Here is a 19,011-nt window from a genome sequence, read left to right as displayed (position 1 = left end):
AGTAAAACGTTCTGTTTGTTTTCTTTTGTTGTATAAGCAACGTGACTATAAACCACCCATATAGCAGGAGAAAATGAATAGAAGTCCATTAAAACATTTAAACCTGTATTCTCAAGAATGCCTGTCTTGATTATAGTTATTAGCAAATGAAAGGGTTGTTATATTTTACAAATATATTTCACACAATTTTTTTATTTCACATTAGGGAATCTGGCTCAGCAAATAATTTAAAATATTGAAATCAATAAAAGGACGTAATTTAAACATGAAAATATTTTACATTTAAAATTGAATGTAAATGATGCAATTGCAAATGCACAAATGTTCCTCTATTATGTGTGTAAGGAACCCATTGCTCTTCACCCAGTATTGGTGGGAAGGATTATTGGCAGAGGATTAAAACACTTTGATTTTAAAAATCAGTTGAACAAGTTTCCATCTGGGCAAATAATCACTCTCCCATTAATTAATTATGCTTTGTTATCTCCATTAACTGTCTATATTATGGCAAGTTTTAGAGTCCTTAAGTGAGACAACACACTTACGTGTTTTTAATTCCTTGGGTGACTTATACTCTATATTAAGCACATACACAAGGTCCCAATGCAGCTTAATAAGATCATCTGAAAATTACCTGAATTTTTTATGCTTAAGTGTATAGAACAGCCTAAAGGAAATGTATTAAGTAGAATAACCAAATCTATTTAGAAAGAGGTAATTCAAGTAACTTAATCACTCTCTGCTTACTTTTGTCTTCCCCCAGGTGGTTCTAAAGGCTGTTTATCTTGTCCTTAACCATGACATCAGTTCTCGCATCTGTGATGTGGCGCTGAACATTGTGGAATGCTTGCTTCAACTTGGTGTGGTGCCCTGTGTAGAAAAGAACAGAAAGAAGAGTGAAAACAAGGAAAATGTGACTATGGAAAAAAGAGCAAGTGAGGGAACTTTCCAGTTCAAAGGGGTATCTGGAAGTTCCACCTGTGGATTTGGAGGCCCTTCAGTTAGTGGAGCTGGAGATGGTGGAGGAGAAGAAGGAGGAGGTGGTGATGGAGGAGGTGGAGGAGGTGATGGAGGAGGAGGTGGAGGAGGTGGAGGTGGCCCCTATGAGAAGAATGAGAAGAACCAAGAGAAGGTATGACTGCACCACCTTTTGTGTCCTCTTGAATTGTTGTTCCTGATTTCTTTCCAGTTCTTGCTTGCCAGCAGTTTGTTAACTCGGAATAGCAACATGGCTATAGCTCTAGTCACTAGAGCAAGAAAGTGGTGAGTCTAGAAATCTCTTCATTAGGTTCTCAGCAGGCATTAGTAAAAACAGTTAGGTGAAACTGTATCCTATATTTGAAAGCCATTGCCATCCAAGCAATGTTAGAACTAATTCCCTGGTCATGTTAATTGTGCAAGAGAATATCTCAGATACACTACATTGTCATAATTCTCAGTCTGCCAAGAACAGTCACTTTCTCCAGACTTTCAGGGTTTGACCTAATTGAGTGGCATTTTAGTCTTCTCAGGCTGCCATAAAAAAAATACAAGATTGGGTGCCTTAAACTACAGAAACTTATTTCTCTCAGTTCTGGAGGCTGAGAAGTTCAAGATCAAGGTGCCCACAAGGTAGATTTCATTCTGAAGCCTCTTCTCTTGGTTTGTAGGTGGCTGTCATTTTGTTGTGTGCTATGTGCATGCAGAGAAAGAGAGAGCAAGCTCTCCAGTGTCTTTTATAAGGACACTAATCCCGTTGTATCAGGACTTCACTCTCATGACCTCATTTAACCCTAAAATTTACTTCTCAAAGGCTCATCTCCAAATACCAGCAACTTGAGGGGTTAGGGTTTCAACATATGAATTCGGGGGAGATGCAAACATTTAGTCCATAATAAGCAGTATAATTTTTCTGAAAAAAATTAAAGTTGTGTTGATTTAAGGAACATATTTTTAAGTAGCCTACTTCAATCACAGTTAGAAAGAAAGGGAAAATTTTTGTTTAGTTAGTTGGTTTGTTGGTGTTGGTTTGGAAGACTAGCCTTTGTCCTCTTATGTCTCAGTGTGTCACATCCAGGTATCTTTAGCTCTCTTACTACTGATTGTTCTTGAATTTAATCCCTTTGACTTGACAACACCTGATTTATGATCTCAGCACTTAACATCAGTAATTAGTTTTCTCTTTTAATTTGAATTTTAAATAAGAATTACTGCAGCTTAAACTCATATAATTTATGCTGATTTCAATTTGGGTTTTAGTTGGAAAATGCTATTAAGAAATTGAAATCGACAAGAGAGTTGAATCTCTAACAGGTGACAATCTACATCAGGCCAAGTGTTTACAAGTAAGGTATTTCACTGTGCAGAGTTCTACCACCAACATATTATCTAAAATACAGATCGGTATTTTCTTGCAGGGTATCAGGTTTTTACACCTGAATAAGTGTTTCAGTGCTCACTCCTCTTTTATATTTTTTTTCTCCATCTCTTTCCAGTCCTACCTGATGCATGTTTAATGTGCATTTATTATCTCTCTTTCTTCCCTTATTGCCTACTCTCATTTTTCCCAATATTTGTGGACTCTGATCTAATTATTCCTGCCCCAATATTTTTAGGTTCCTGAACTTAACCTTTTCTTTAGGATTTCTTCTCCTGCCTTAATCATGTATATGTTTTCCAATTCTAATAGAATCTTCTGATACTTAGGTTCCCAACTTCTTACATTCCCAAACATCACTGAGGACAACCCAAGGATCTTCAGATCTCTCTGTAGATGAAAATTATCTAAATGATGATATTGATCACAAGGGATCTGATATTGGATCCTAAAATCTAAGGAGTTATTCAGTCAACAGTTATGTAGGAAGTAACAAACAAGTACAAGTTATAAGGAACTAATTTACACAGCAAACAGATTCTTAATTTTCAACCTTTTATCTGTCAATTTAGGTGGCCACTCAATGAGAGAATAGTGCTATGCCATTAGTCACAATAGTCAAGGGAAAATAGAAAGAAAAAATTTGTGAAACTTTGATAAGCTCTTATCAGTAAAGCTTAGATAGTCCCTAAATTGATGAGGGCTTTGTTATGTTTACTGAGGATTGCTGAAGTCATTTTAGTATTTTGTTTCTGTTTTGTTTTTGTTTTTAGTTCTAAAATTTCACCCAAGTAGTGTTTTCATCTACTTTCTTATTAAAGGGCTGCAAGTCTCTTGCCTATTTAAAATCTAGATATCACAGTAGAAACTTGATAACATAAATGTTACTTTGACCAAAACTATCACTTTTGATTAGGATGGGATTTTACAAAGTCAGATTATGTGTTCTCCAAAACAGCCACCAAGGATACAAATGTTTTGTAGTTAGTTCTACAAAACAATATTCTTTGTAGTACAGAGAATTTATAAAATCATACCTGACCCATAGGTCAAATGCATTGTACTTGTGAGTCACACAGGTTTGTTCTGCCTCCAACCCATCTGTTATTTTCAGTGGAATCAGGAGGTTTATCTAATTTTGCAAACTAGAAATACCAGAAGCATGGGAGAATTGATTAATTCAGAAAGGAAGATCTAATTTCTATTTCTATATTTGCCACTAACTGGAACTGAGAGCTTGAAATGTTATTTAATATCTGTCCTGATTTCTGCCTGTAGTTTGATACATCTTTCTGAATGTCTTCTACTAGAGGAGCTGAAATCCCAAGGACATCTGAAGGTGCAAAGAAATACAAATGATATTTACAAAAAGCTTTTGGAGCTAGGAATTTTTTTAAAGAAACATACAATAGTTTTTAAGTGTATGTAAGTCAGTCTTCCAAATCAGCCTTTACCCAGGGTGACCTATTCTGAGGAATGACTGCCTCTGGCAGTGCAGGTTTGTACTCCACAATGGCTCTTGGCTAAGGAGTCCAGACAGGACTGAAATCCAGTCTGAGCCCGACAGCTGTTCACCCCAGGGCTGCATCTACTAGGAGGACTCACCTTTTCCTAATTCATCCACCCAGAGGACTGCCTTTTTGAATTTGCACAAAGTTGCCCCCAAAGGATAGCAGTGCCTCACACCTAGAAATAATAATTAGCATTGGTTTTGCTATTGTTATGTGCCTTACATGTTTGCCTCGCAAACTCTGTGAAATAGATATTTTTATGATTCCCATTTTGTAGGGCACAGTGTGGTTAAGTAGCTTGCCCAAAGTTATAGAGCTAAGATTTGAATTGAAACTAAAACCAAACTGAATTTGGTATGTATGTACATGTAAATAAATAAATGTATGTATGTATCTGTGTGTGTTTTGTGTGTGTATGTATGTTTGAGTCTTCTATTCGCAAGCATCTGAGCTGCAGATTTCCCAAGAAACAGACTCAGACAAGGAGATACGTGTACAGGAGGTTTCCTGCGGTGTCTGCTCAGAATCAACATCGGTGGGGTGTAAAAAGAAGCAGGATGGGGCAGAGGGAGAAGTTGCATTGCAATGTAGTTGTAACAGAGACTTCAGCCATCATACAGGGAGCTCCAGAGCTGGAATGGTTCTTCAAAGCAATCCCCGGGTGAAGTAAGGGAGCCCACCTTATTCCATAACCGCCCCCCCCCCACCTCCCCGCACACACAAACACACTCTTTATGCCCTTGACCAGCCATTGGAGGCAGACTGCTTTCAGGAGGAGAGCATAACCTGAGTTGAGGCAGGTCTCTTTAGCTAAGGGCAATGCCTGGAGAGGAACTCACATGAGAGCTGTCAGCCATCGATACTTCTAGCAGCTCAGAGAATGAATGCTCAGTTCTGAAGGGGGCATCTCTGGAGTCCAGCACCACATCCACTACATGAGCCTTTGGTTAGAAGAAAAGGACCAATTATATAACATCAGGGGAGCAGAGTCTACTCCATCACATAATGAGCAGCACTTGATGTCTAGATGACCCCCACCCCTTTCACACCCTCCGGGCATTTGAGTATTCTTTCTACGTGGGTGGCCCCAAAGTTAACGTATCAACCTGAGCACGTGGCTATGGAAAAGCCCTTCACAATTTACGGAGCATTTCTTACCCATTCTTTCATTTGTTTGGCACAGAAAACTGACGAAGTAGGAAGGGAAGCTATTAGGATCCTCAATTCACAGGTGAGAAAATTAAGCACAAAGAGATGAGTTCATTTATCTAACGTCATGTGCAATTAAGGAGTGGGAGCTGGACTCTCAGGTGCATGGTGTCTGTGCTGACAGCAGAAAGTCGCTGGAAGGACTGAGGAAGGTTGAAGCTTCCCGAAGGTAATAGCACTGCCACACTGGGATCTGCATCATTCCTTAGCAACAGCTCCTTTATGCTTCTTTGGAAATAATTCAAGGTTTTTCTGGAAGCTATGTTCTCCACTAAGAACAAGGATTAAATGAGGCAAGAGAGGATGATAACAGTCTTCACAGTTCATCTCAGGAAAATTTCCTGTTTAGCCTCAAACGAAGAACCACGCTGAATATTTACAAATTTTTTTTATATTCTTACTTGTGCATGGGTATTACAACACAGCAAAAGTATAAAATTAGAAAAATCCTTTGAAAATGTCAGAAATTGCCACATGATTTCAAAGTTTCAGACTTGATTTTTTCCAGAAATTAACAATAACCTTTGCTTGGTGGTATTGTCAGAAGCCTGCTGATGAGGTTACCTTCTGGAGAAAGCTATTTGCCTTCATCTCTGAGAGTTCACACTGTCTCTCTCTAGACAGTTATTCTGATAGTCTGTCGAGGATATGAAAGCATGTCTTCTGATAAAGAGGTCTACATTCATATCCTGCAGCACTAGAGGGTGTTCAAAACGCATAAACATTTTCTTTCTTGTAAATCACAAGATTTTCGAAAAGTTTGCTTGCTTTTTGAGCCCTTGACAATTCTATTTCCCAAGTTGCAGGGGCTTGCTGTAAAACATATAAACTTGGTTTAATAATAAAATAGTCTTAGTAGCAAAAGACCCTTATTGAGTAAATGACCAAGATCCTTTTTCTTTGTTGTCTGTGGGTACCAGGATGAAAGTGCACCTGTAAGCAACCATAGGCTTGCTCTCACCATGCTCATCAAGATAGTGAAGTCTTTGGGATGTGCCTATGGTTGCGGAGAAGGACACCGAGGGCTCTCTGGAGATCGTCTGAGACACCAGGTATTCCGGGAGAATGTAAGAGAATTAAAGTAGATTCCATTTCCTTTTCCCTCCCACCAAATTAGCAATGAGTCCTTTGACAATGAGGGTCAGCGTTCCCTGAAAAATATTGTATTTTGTAAGGGTAATTAATGCTGTCTTAAGGTGGGAGGATCCCCACAAGATATCTCAAGACATCTAAAACCCAGGCTTAGGAAAGTTTATTTGGGAGAACAACTTGCACCTCCTGCCTAGGGCAGGCCAGCTCCCAGTTGCTAAAAGGGTGTATAGTTGGAAGGTGTGAATTAGAGTTTGAAAGAACATTGCAAAGATGAATACAGTTAGCAAGCTTTTGATGGTCTGTGACAAATGGCTTTTTAATCACCTGCCTGGGTACCATGGAATTATATTTTATATTAGAAAAATGGATCAAACTTTAGGATTTGGTTTGTTGTTCTTAGATATGGAAAATGGCCCTTATTGGGACAAAACAGGACTACAAAAGTAGCCAGTCATTTTCTGGCTGCTTTGTTTGAGAATGAGCCTTGACTGCTAAATATCTGAGATCATCTCCCTTTGAACTGTGTGAAACTTGAAACTCTGCGCTTAGGCTTACAAAGCATAATTCTGTCATGGAACATGGAAATGTAATTCCAGTGCATTTTCACTTGCCTCTGCTGGTGACTACTGACCTCTTCTGCTTTGAGCAATAACCCAGCTCCACAACAAGTCTGAGCCGGAAGAGTTAGTTGCCTCATACATTACCTTTTGAACTGAAATAATAAGAAAATATTCCCCTAAAAATAAGAATCTGATGCAAATTTGAGTCCAGAAAACCCTGTGGCGTATCTTAGCAGAGTTTTGGGATCATGTCAAAATCTAATGCCAGCCCATTTCCCCTTGGTATTAGGTTTTGTTGTGAGATGTTCACACAGCCTTAGCATGCTGCGCTTCTTTCCTAATTCATATCTACGTATCTATCCTTCTATATACCAGTCTCTTTCTTTTACATTCTGTTGTGTTGTGTTAGTTTATTATTTGTATGTGGGGTTTTATTCATGGTAATTAACTTCTAAATTCTGAGACTTGAAACCTTTGACCAAGATCTAGATTTTGAGGCCAAAAATTTTAAGAAATCAAAATAATAAGTAAAAAAAATGTAATAAGGCAGTAGAAGAGCTGACATTGCCCTCATCTCTACACATATCTATGTGATTTTTGATCTATGATTTTTATTCTCACAGTTACGAATAAATGCCTTCAAGGTTGAAACCACATCACTCCTCATGCAGAAAACTAACTCTATGAAATGAAATATCAAAATATAAAAAGTGTCATGCTGTAGTTGGAGGTATAATCTGGCTCTGACACCAGAAGCTGTCTTTCTAGACTTGGAGAAAGTAGGGCTAGTTGGATCAGGAGACCCTTGAGAGGCTGTTGCTACTGCTGAGTCACCATGTGGTCTTCTCTCAAGAGTACTGAATATTTGCTATCAGGATGTGCAGCTTTCTACCTGCCTTCTCAACTTTGTTGATTTATGTGGCAATACCTCCATTCTCTAGCAGCCCAGTTTAATGCTCATTGTAGGGATTGTACTTACTTATCGATGCTTAGTACACACATATCCATGCTTAGTAGTGTTCAAGGGATAGAAATGTGAGAAATTTTCCCTGGGAATGTCTAATTCAAGAAGTTAGATATTTCCAGATTTCTCTGGCATTGGATTTTCAGAAGTTACTTAACTTCTAATATATTAAGAATATTTCTTACCTCTGCCAGATCAGGTCCTCTATACTTTTAATTTTTTTTTAATAAACAGATTATTATTGCAATGATATTCATCAAAGAGCCTAGCAATTCCAGCATGTTTCTGAGAATAGTCTAATCATTAGCTTGTAGTCCCAAATTATTGAAAGGGAATTCACTCTTTATATCTCTTGGAGAAGTTTAGAATATTCATTCAGAATCAAAATATTTATGATTCGATATTCTGATTCTTGCTTAAACTTCTAGCTGAACTCATTCAGTCTTTCTAATAGCCTCTAAAGAGCAGATTTGAAACTATGCCTTTTTTGGTGTATTTTATAGAGAACTTTACAAGCTTCATTTTAACAGCAAGCAGCATTTATTCTATAAGAAAAGAAAAGTTTGCTTGAGATCTAGCAACCAGTAATCTCTCTGGAATAAAAACAGCTAATTTCCCAATTTTCTAGGACCAAGTAAAGGAAAAATGAAAAAAAAATTCAATCCACCTGACTCTGTGATACGGATGGAGAGACTCTAACAAGGTCACACCAAGAAGCCCATTGCTAATTACGTTTCAGCCTTTTATAATCTTTCTTTTTCCTCTCAAGATTTCCAAGAATCTTTCTCTAGGCCTTGATTTATCACAATGGTGTTGTAACTTAAATTTCCTCTGGGCCCCTATTAAGGGCCCACCAGTAAGTCCCAATTCTCAGGGATTGCTTTCCCTGATTTAACATCCTTGCTTCTGCCTGGTGGTCCAAAATTCCCTATCCTCCACTAAGATTGTCCTTACCCAGACACTCCTCCCTTCTTGATATTTAGCTTTTTTCCCTCAACCCAGAGCCCTCTCTTATCATTTTCCCATTTCATTCCATTGTTTCTTTCTTATGATGATCTTGTCTTAGCAACTAATCTCTCTATATCAGTCATCTTGAATCCTTTTTCAAAATGGGTGGTATCTAAATACATTTTCCCCAACAATCATTATCTAAACTATACATGAGACTGCTATATCATAGGAGAAGTAACCACTACGTGGAGGCAAGACCCTGGCTTCCAATTTTGGCTCTGCTGTGAAACTTGGTGTATGAACTTGGACACAGTCCTTGACTTCTTTGAGTCTCAAGTTTCCTCCACTGTAATATAGGGAAACTCTTCAAATCACAGAGAAGGTGTGAAAATCAAATGTCGTTATGCACTTACAAGGAAGAAACATGTTTTAACAGCAGAGCACTGCACAAATGTGATTTTTCTCTCAATGGTAGGAGAGGGTTAGGGAGCCCCCTAAGTGTCTGAGATAGTATCAGCGCACTCTGTCTGTGGCCTTCTCCAGCCAAGGATTGTGATTTTATTTGTTCTGATGATGGGGATTACTCCCTGTCCCTTTGCCAGATGGCAAAATTATCTGCTGGATCATAAGAAATATGTTTTTGAGTAGCAGGGCCTAGCAAATGGCCAATTTCATTCCATATCCTTAAGGCCAACTTCTATTTAAATACCAAAGTTCCACATTCAAAAGTAGACACATAAAGAAACAAACTAGACTTGCCTTTATTTCATGCCTCTTTTATGTTTCAAGGATCTTTCCCTTCTGACCATATAAGAGGACTATGGATAAGCACTTCCTACAGCTCCCTCACGCCATCCATTAAATCTATTTAAAATCAAAATAGCTGAGCATGGGAGTGGCCTGCTCTTTCCCATTGCACAGAGCCTTTGAGTTTTTCTAAACCTTGCTGACGAATCCGATCACCTACCTAAATTTTACACTTTGAGTTTTTTCATTGAGATCTTAAAATCTTGATCTTGGCAAAATACTGGACTGTTTCTGGAATAGCATGAGCCCTTAGTTTGGGGTTTTTCCTGAGGAGCAGCCCATCTCAGAGTCATCCCTCTAGTGCTGCTCAGCCTGTCTCTTCATGCTCAGATGAGGGGGGCTGGCAGGGTTGGCGGGCACCAGCCAGCAGGGACAGATGGGAGCCTTTGCTTTCGAAGGCTTCTATCTCAGACCAGTGGTATCCCTAGCTTAAGCTGGTACCTGTGACTTCTCCACTTTTCTTCCTTCCTTGCAGGCCCAGAACTGCCTCACTAAGTTATACAAGCTAGATAAGATGCAGTTCCGACAAACCATGAGGGACTATGTGAACAAGGACTCTCTCAATAACGTAGTGGACTTCTTGCATGCTTTGCTAGGATTTTGTATGGAGCCGGTCACTGACAGTAAGTAAAGCTGCACTGAGTCCTACGAGAAATCGCTAGGAGGTGAAGCAGGTAGCATTTCAGAGACACCCTAAATTTGCGGGGATAGAATGGAGAGGAAAAGATATCTGTTTGTGTGTCCATCGTGTGTGTGACAAAATATAAACACGAGAGTCTTGCATGTCATCTTCGATGACACATTTGGGATGCTTTCTGAGGGCAACCTAGCTCAGCAAATGGGAATTTGGTAAAGCTATGGCATCCTCACCTGTAGCCCCCTTTATGCTTATACTCCACTCATGGCACTCGTCTCTCACATGTGATTTTGTTGTGTGACTGCTGAGGCAAGGATCAAGGAACAAAGGAATAGATTCATTAGTTCAACAAATATGAAATGAGCACCTTTTATGTGCCAGGCATAGTGCTTGGTGATTTTTTCACAAAATAAAACAGGAAAGGAAAAAAAAAATGCAGTAAACATAGTAGTAACATAATTTTGAGATACACATACACTGAATTTAAAAAAAAAAAAAAATGGGCAAAGGGACCTATAGACAGGCCCATAAACTATAGCTTTGTGGCTTTAAGAAAACTTCAGTATAGAGACTGTATTACAGGGGGAGACCAGTGAACACAAATGGCGTCTACAATGGATGAACACCTTCAGTACCACTTGAATGCATATGCAGTAATGTATGAAGCCTGAGTTGAGTAAAATATACATTTTAATTAGAGCCTGGGAAGAAATAACTTCTTTGTATAGGTTTTATTGTTGTATAGTATATGTGTGATAGTAGTTGATTAATTTATAATGGAGCTATATTTGATGGATTTAGAAACAGTTTTTCTGTTTGTACCCCAGGCTTTATTGTTTGCTTTTCACATTAAAGGAAAATATTGTTCCCCTATAGAATCCCTGAAATAATCTATGTTATTGAAGTTGTTTTAAGCCAAGCACATAACAAATTTATAAAACGAGATAAGAATTGTAGTTGAGATACTGCAAGAGAAATTCTTGATTACAAACTTTTTTTTTCTCTTTTTTTTAACCTATTTGAGATAGAAACTATAAGAATAGACTAAAACATTTCTTTCTGTAATGTAAAATCTAAAGATAACCCATGGCCCATTGACACAGACAGTGACAGGCTGGTAATAAAGTATGTTACTTTAAAGTGATGAATTCCCGATGGGACTCTTGAGAAGTTAAAGAGGCTCACAGTGAATCAGCCAGCAGACACACACATCCCTGTCTGATCTACCTTGGAGCTGCATGTACCCTTCCCCTACAGTCCCCAGGTGGCTTGCAAACTTAGGAATAGTCTGGCAATGCCACAGAATACCTAATATATCCATGAAAATGTGAAAAACTGGCATAAAATGCTACATTGGGTGATGGCCTCAGTTCACTGACATTTCATGTATGAATGAGTTAGAAGGAGGTGTCTCCGAGGGAGGCTGCAGATTTTTCCGGTTCATATGCCCACAGAGTCTCCAGAAGCAAGAAGCTGCTAGAAGTCTTGTGCAGCTGTTGGCCAGACTCAGTCTCTTTTTTTGTTTCTGGTGCTGGAGTGAATTCCCCTGCAGGGCCCCATCCCACCTCTTCCCTCCCCTGCCCCACTCACCTGGTCGGCCCGACCTCACTCCACTTCTCACAGAACGAACAGTTTCTACTGAGAAGCCAGCATTCTTCACCCCCAAAAAAGCCAAATCAAATTAAGTCTATCTCCACTGTGGGATCATTTAGTATCTTTTTTAAGTGATCACCTATTTAAAAACTATTTAGGTTTAAAAGACTTTCTTAGGGTCAACAGTCAATCGTCTTTTTGTTGCTAAGATTTATCAATTAAAACCTTCCGTAAAGTGATGGAATGTGTCATAGTAAAGACTCCGAAGGAGGCTTCGAGTTGTTTATCTCCTAATCCTCATAGAGATGATCAAACCAGGAGTACCTTCAGTCCTCTGTTTCTGTATTTTGTGTAGCCCTTCACTAATTCCTGGGTGCCAGATACTTCATTGCTTCTTTAAACTATGTAGCTGAACAGAAACACTGCACTTTAATTGGTGCCTTTGCATTCCAGACAAGGCTGGATTTGGAAATAACTTCACCACGGTGGACAACAAATCCACAGCCCAAAATGTGGAAGGCATCGTCGTCAGCGCCATGTTTAAATCCCTCATCACACGCTGCGCTTCAACTACACATGAATTGCACAGCCCTGAGAATCTGGTGAGACGCTCACGTCTTCTTCCCACAGGAGTTCTCAGTCTTGTGCCGTGGCCTCAAGAAACAGAAGTTGAAGTCTAAAACTTTTAAGTTAAAATATCTATTTCCCAGGGTCACCAGTAACTCACAGTAGATACTCGGCAACACATTTCTCCTCCCTGTTACTTGTTATCCTACCTGCAAATTGGCTTATCTTTTCCATCTCGGAGGTTCTGTGGTAGGTGATGAAATAGTTGCCAGGTACTTTGAGCCCTTCAGAAAGAAAGTGCTAGCATCCAGCTTATTGGCTCATGAAATATCAAAGAATGTTATACCAAGCCTCTGTTTGAAGCCACACTTACTTTAAAAATTAATGAAAATATGCTGCTGAAATGGGTTTTGTCTTCTTTTATCGAACACTGTAATCTTTTAGCTACTCTTCATAAAAGACTGTGTTAATTAAACCACTGAAGCCACAAGTAGAGAGAGCCAGGCTATAAAAGTATAGTATTTAACTGCTACCAAGGAGATTGTGGTTTGGGATAGTAAAATGTGGATGAAGCCTGACACATCTGACATGACTAGATGAGTTCAGATCTCTCCCAAGAGTCAAGGAGCATTTCTCTGTTTTACCAATCTGTTAGATACAATGACTTCTGTGCAAAAATCAGCCCATTTACACATATGGATACTATCTGCTAATCTACCTAAATCAAAGAAATGGTTTTAAGCTATTCTAAACCACTGAAACTGTGTAATCACTCAACTTGAGATAAACAGAACAAAACCCCAAACGAAAAGGAATTTGATTTTGCTGATGGTCAAAGCCATCCCAGCAAGGTTCTTAGAGCTCGAGAATAACTTGGGTGCCATCCATGCATTCAACATGGTGATAGCAAGAAGTAATTTGACAAGTTGATTATAGTATATGTGAGCTCTTCTAAGTCTTAGCCTACAAACTCATGTATAGAAGAAATACTATACTTCTTAATTTTCTTTAAATAAACTTAAGTTTGGCTTTGAACCCCCATTTCACCAAAATGGCTGGAAGTTGAACCTCTTTCATTCTTGGGTCTCCCCACTTCACAGAGTGGTGCAGAGATCCCCAAGGCTTAGGTAGGACCCAGAGCCTGGTGAGGCTCCGTGTGTTTCGATCACCAGTCATACCTATTAGTTCACATAGTGCTCTCTGCTGCTCAGGGATGGGCACTCTGGTGAGTTTGGAACCCTTGCTTTCTGGAACCTCGCCTTCCATGGAGGAGCTGCCAAATTGCAGAGTGAGAGGATAAGGCATTGCTGCCCACAAGACCCAAAGGACACTTTCTATGTTTTCCTCAGTGGCCCTTCCTTCTGCTTTTCCAAATATCATGGGCACAATTGTCCCAGTAGGCTTAGGTTTTGAAACCCAAAGCTATAAGGTAAGTGTAGGCTTCTGTGTCCTGCTTTGTCATGAACCTTTCCTAAGACAAAGACTATAGTAATTACCTTCTTAATGAGCAAAGAGAGACGGGGAAATGCTGAATGCAAAGATTAATATCTTAAAAAAAATCCTACATATATTATTAAATATTGAATCACCAGTATGTTGGGGTTTTTTTACATTTAAATTTTTAAATTGAAATATAGCTGATTTACAATGTTGTGCCAATCTGCTGTACAGCAAAGTTAACCAATATGTTTGTTTTAGTAGCCTCTATCATCTTAAGTCCATAGTCAAGTTCATATTCAAATGGGCTACAATATACTTATTATTTGTTAAATCTGTGTAGCAAAATGTATCATCCTTGAATATCAGGCTCTGTTGGAAGTGTCTAGAGGACTTAACCTATTTTATCACAGTGATGCAGAAAATTTGGAGAAGCTGAACAGTGACTGAAATCTAGTTTAGACAAAATTCTGATTGCCTTTTTTTGCAGGCATCTCTTCAGAAGTCACAATTAAGAGAGAAAATTAAAAGCTTGGGAATCCAGTGGTTAAAAGTGTAAATTGATGTCTTTCTAATGATACAGCCAGCTTTCTGAATATGAAACATGGTAACCATCCTTTTCATGCTAAGGATGACAGGCAAGGTTCTTGGTAATGTTGCCATAGGAACAATGGAAGGGTAGGATACCGTCGGTTTCACTGTAGTAATTTGTCTTCTTTTTATGATTCCAATGCTCATCTAAGTCCACGGAATTACCTTCTAACCTTCTTCCTGTGAATACTATTCTATCATACAACTATCTTTCTTTCTCCACACTTTCCTTTTGGCCTCCAAACAGGGGCTGTATTGTGACATCCGTCAGCTGGTCCAGTTTATCAAAGAGGCCCATGGGAATGTCTTCAGGAGAGTGGCCCTCAGTGCTTTGCTTGACAGTGCCGAGAAGTTGGCACCAGGGAAAAAAGTGGAGGAAAATGAACCAGAATCTAAGCCTGGAGGCGGTAAAAGGTTAGAAACTTGAGCTCTCTGAATATGAGGGTTTGCCTATGTCTGTAGAATATAATCTTCTGTTTTACTGTCCATGTTGTCCTAATGTGGTGTGTAATTCCAGTATAGGAAGTGGGGAACTATCTTGTATGAGTGATATCACTAGTGGTGGCCCAGCTGCAGCTTAGAAAAGGAATGAGTTTCCTATCAAATAAATGCTGCCTCTGTATGACAGAGCTCAGTTGATCCCAAATTTTCATACACTTGAACCTTACTTCATAGCTCTTAATTATATGGTAAAATGTTATCTGTGTTTTAGTCCCTTTGAGAGTAACTTACATTTTTGTCCAGAATGGAAAAGCAATCACTGATACCATATCATCCTGTTCAGTAAGTAATATTTTTAACATGGCAAAAGACAAATTGCTGAGCAGTGCCTAATTATTTTTTCCTCTAGTAAACGTGAATTTATTGTATGTCTATTCTATAAGAAATGCCATTTACGAAGATTAAAAGAAACACCCAAACTTAACATTCTGCCTGCAGTTTATGGCTCTGTCTGCAATGATGGAGGTATCCTTAGGCAGTAAGGCAGCTAGGTCATGAATCAAATGGTAGAATATAAATTCCATACCAACATAGACTCATGATGGTATAGGGAGGGTCTGCAGGGCAATTTAGGTTGTCTGTTACAGAGTGTTTTGCTTTATGAAGTATATGAAGTGTTGGGAGGTGGTGTCCTGCTCTGCTGTGATTGGTGGAATATACCATTTGCATAGGTCAGAGGCAGGAAGCATTGTGGATAAAGGCCAGGTGACCTCTGCACCTGAGGAATGTCGGAGCTTCATGTCTGGTCGCCCCTCCCAGACTCCAGAGCAGTAAGTAGCTTTGGTTTTGTCTCCCATGCAGTGGGTGGAGCACTTCCCACTGGAAGAAATTCTATTTTCCAAACTGCTGTTTGTTTGGTTTTTGTTTCTGTTGACCTTCTCATTGCTTCTGCCCTTTACTTTTCCTTCCCAAAGCCACTAATCTCTATGGGCCCAGGTCACAAATAACCAACCTCGTGCTTCCAGAAAGCCTCCCTCACTGCCTTTCCCATTTCCAGTCTCTACCCCACTTCTGTAGATAAATCTTGAAAAATAGCATGTGTATCAGGTAGGCTGGGGATGGCATCTCATTTTCTTGCTTAACATCCCTTATAAATCACTTATAACTGTCGCTCAATGAAGCATTTCCAGAAATAAGATAATCTTCTCTTGTGTCCAGCTTTACCTGAAACAGACTCTTCTCCTTTTCACCTTGATCCTCTCCTGAGATCCATCTCAGTGCCCTCTGATATCAGTTTATCTTCACTTTTCATAATTGCAAAATCAAAAGCATCATGAAAATAGTGCCCCCAGAAAATGTGAGGATTACTGTAGACACTAAATATACAGTCTAGTTCTGTGCAAGACTCACTTGTATTCATTCTTCTTTTGAGAACTATCTACCCATAACTGGGGTGATCGATATTTAAAATATGATCATTTTGAGTATACCATTCTAATTCCCAGAACCCTGATTTAGTATTAAATGATTATCCTTCCAGAAATTCTTCAGGATATTCCACATTTTATGGTATTCCATCTCTATAGTCAAGGAAATCACAGTTATCAAATAGGACCTTGGTAATCCACAACAAGCAGACAAAACCTTTAAGGAACAAAAAAGCTGCACAGTTCATATAGGCCTTCAGAATCTTAGAAACTGCCCCTAAAATGGGTGGAGAAAAGTAAGGAGAAGGTAAATCAACCCTATGGGTACAGGGTCCACATGAGTTTTTACTTACCATTACAGCCCCAATGCCTAGATGGGGCTTGGCCCATAGTAGGCACTTTATATGTATTTTAGGAATGAATAAATAACAGGCAGTCAATGAAAGAATGGACTTGCCAAATTACCATTAAGCCTTTGTCTTCTTTAATTTCCATTCTCAAAATAGAGGTTTAGTTTGTCCTTTAAGGAAGTCTTCAAGGACGTAGTAAAAATCCAAATATAAGCTCTAAGACAAAAAAAAAAAAAAGTGAAAGACAAAGATCTGTCTGTAGCTAAATAACCAACCACAAGACTAGTTAAAAGTCCTTACATACAAAATCTGTTCACAAAAGGAGAGAGGACTTTTTTTCTCCAAAATAACACTAACAACTTTTGAGCTATCTGAACAATGAGAATGATTTAGTAGGTAAACTAGATTTAAAACATAAAACCATCTACCTAGATAGGTGATTTAGTTCTCTAGATTGCAAAAGATTCTCTTTCTGCAGTGTTCTGTCAACACCACCTGATTTCTCAGCATTTAGCATGTGTCTGTTCTTTCCCTTGAATAAAGATACATGTTTTAACATGCCTCTGCATAAAATTTCCACTTGGAGGGATATCACAGAAAGTCAAACATGGGATTTTTCCATGATCCGAGTGGGCCCAGGAGATGAGCACGCCACATGTCCTCTGTATAGCCCTGGAGAAAGGTGGGTGGGTGATCCTAACTCCTTCTCTGTCAGAAGACAGAGAACTTTCTCTGTCTTCCCTCTTCCTCCCCTTCATGCCCTTTGCTTCTTCTTTTCCCCTTTTAAATAAAAATCACATTAACTGAGTAATATTAAAAGCAGTTTTATATGCCCCTTTCTCTGAAACTCATGATTGATACACACCCATTGGACAAAGCTGATGCAGCACTTTATTGTAAAGCTGATCGATTATAGCTTCCCTGGGATGTTTCCCCACTCAGGCCACGCAGTCATATACTCATCACTGTGTCGCACATTCCCCAAAGGTAAGAAATGTTTCATACACTATGATCATCTGATAAAAATAATAAGGAAGTCAAATTCTAAAACACTGATTTAAATTCACACTGTATTTGATAAACAGAATGTCCTGAATTAAAATAATAATTAAAGGTATTTAGTACTCTGAGATTTTGAGAAAGAAAATCTGCATCTCCATATAAATATCCCCAGAAAATGAGTGCTTTACACAGTACTGTCAAATTTTAGGTAGATCCTGGATTTAACCCCAAAGCTTATAAACAAATCATTAGCTAAAACCCCCAAAATAAATTTCATTGTTACTAGACTATTTTCTATAAACTTTTCTTTCCAAATTACTGAAGTAATACATGTTGCTCAAGTTGCCAAATGTGGAAAACACAGGAAAACAAAGAGAAAAATAATTTTAAAATCAAAATACCTTCAACTAGACCATAACCACTATAAACTTTTGGTGTATTATATTGGGTGCATATTTGAGCATGTGTATACGCAAGCTTACACACAGACACATACTCACATGTGTACTTTTTTTTTTTATTAACTTGATGATATCCTGTTTAATCCATTTGATCATTGCCTTTTTAAAAAAATATATTTATTTATTTATTTGTTTATTGGCTGCATTGGGTCTTCGCTTCTGCATGCAGGCTTTCTCCAGTTGTGGCGAGTGGGGTCCACTCTTCATTGTGGTGTGTGGGCCTCCCATTTCAGTGGCTTCCCTTGTTGCAGAACATGGGCTGCAGGCACGTAGGCTTCAGTAGTTGTGGCTCACGGGCTCTAGAGCACAGGCTAGTAGTTGTAACAAGGCATGTGGGATCTTCCCAGACCGGGGATCAAACCTGTGTCGCCTGCATTGGTAGGTGGATTCTTAACCACTGCGCAACCAGGGAAGTCCCTGATCACTGCCTTTTAAATTTGTAGTATATCATCAACATACCCCACATCACTAGTCTTCTGAAAATAGGATTTTAATGGCTACAGGGGATGCCATTATATGGAAGTCCCATAATTTATTCAGCTCTTTCCCTAGAGGTGAACATTTAGATTATTTCCAATTTTTAAACATTGACCCAAAAACCATAGTGAGCATTTGACCTTCTTGCAGCTATATCTTAGTATATCATCCCATTATTTCCTTGGGATAACTTCCTAGAAATTGAATTTCTCTTCCAAGGGTGTAAACATAGGCTTTGGATAACATATTACCAAATTACCTTTCATAAAAGTTGAATCATTCTATCTCTTCATGGCAGTATGATAGTACCATTGCTTTATTCCCCTCCCCCAACCCCTCCCTCCTTAATCTTTGCCTATTTAATGAGTGAAAATAGGGATCTCATTTCAACTGAACTTTTTTTTTTTTTAATTCCTAGTGAGATTAAACTCTGCATACCATTGGCCACTTATCTTTTTCCTCTTGTGAAATGCCCTAGTCAAAAATCCCTTTGGAGATGTTCCCATTTGTCTTATTGAGTCAGGCTAATTTTTTTTACTTTTAAACCTTAAAAGTTTCTTTGACTTAAGAAAGCTAAA

The 19,011-nt window shown here is 38.8% G+C and overlaps 1 protein-coding gene across 3 annotated transcripts in view; it reads left to right on the top strand.

Annotated features, from left to right (window-relative positions):
- Window positions 1-19,011, top strand: part of UNC80 (unc-80 homolog, NALCN channel complex subunit) — a 208,004-nt gene that overhangs the window by 49,098 nt on the left and 139,895 nt on the right. For 2 of the 3 annotated variants that reach the window (XM_057745745.1, XM_057745744.1), the window contains exons 13-18: window positions 764-1,132; window positions 5,997-6,143; window positions 9,926-10,073; window positions 12,134-12,282; window positions 14,523-14,689; window positions 15,448-15,546. In XM_057745745.1, coding sequence (XP_057601728.1) covers window positions 764-1,132; window positions 5,997-6,143; window positions 9,926-10,073; window positions 12,134-12,282; window positions 14,523-14,689; window positions 15,448-15,546 — 1,079 coding nt within the window. The remainder of the gene's footprint in view (window positions 1-763; window positions 1,133-5,996; window positions 6,144-9,925; window positions 10,074-12,133; window positions 12,283-14,522; window positions 14,690-15,447; window positions 15,547-19,011) is intronic. The other variant, XM_057745746.1, reaches the window with a different exon arrangement.

This window comes from Hippopotamus amphibius, chromosome 8 (assembly GCF_030028045.1).
Source record: "Hippopotamus amphibius kiboko isolate mHipAmp2 chromosome 8, mHipAmp2.hap2, whole genome shotgun sequence".
Lineage (NCBI taxonomy): Eukaryota > Metazoa > Chordata > Mammalia > Artiodactyla > Hippopotamidae > Hippopotamus > Hippopotamus amphibius.
Note: the sequence above shows the minus strand (reverse complement) of the source record. Positions and strands in the feature narration are given on the sequence as shown.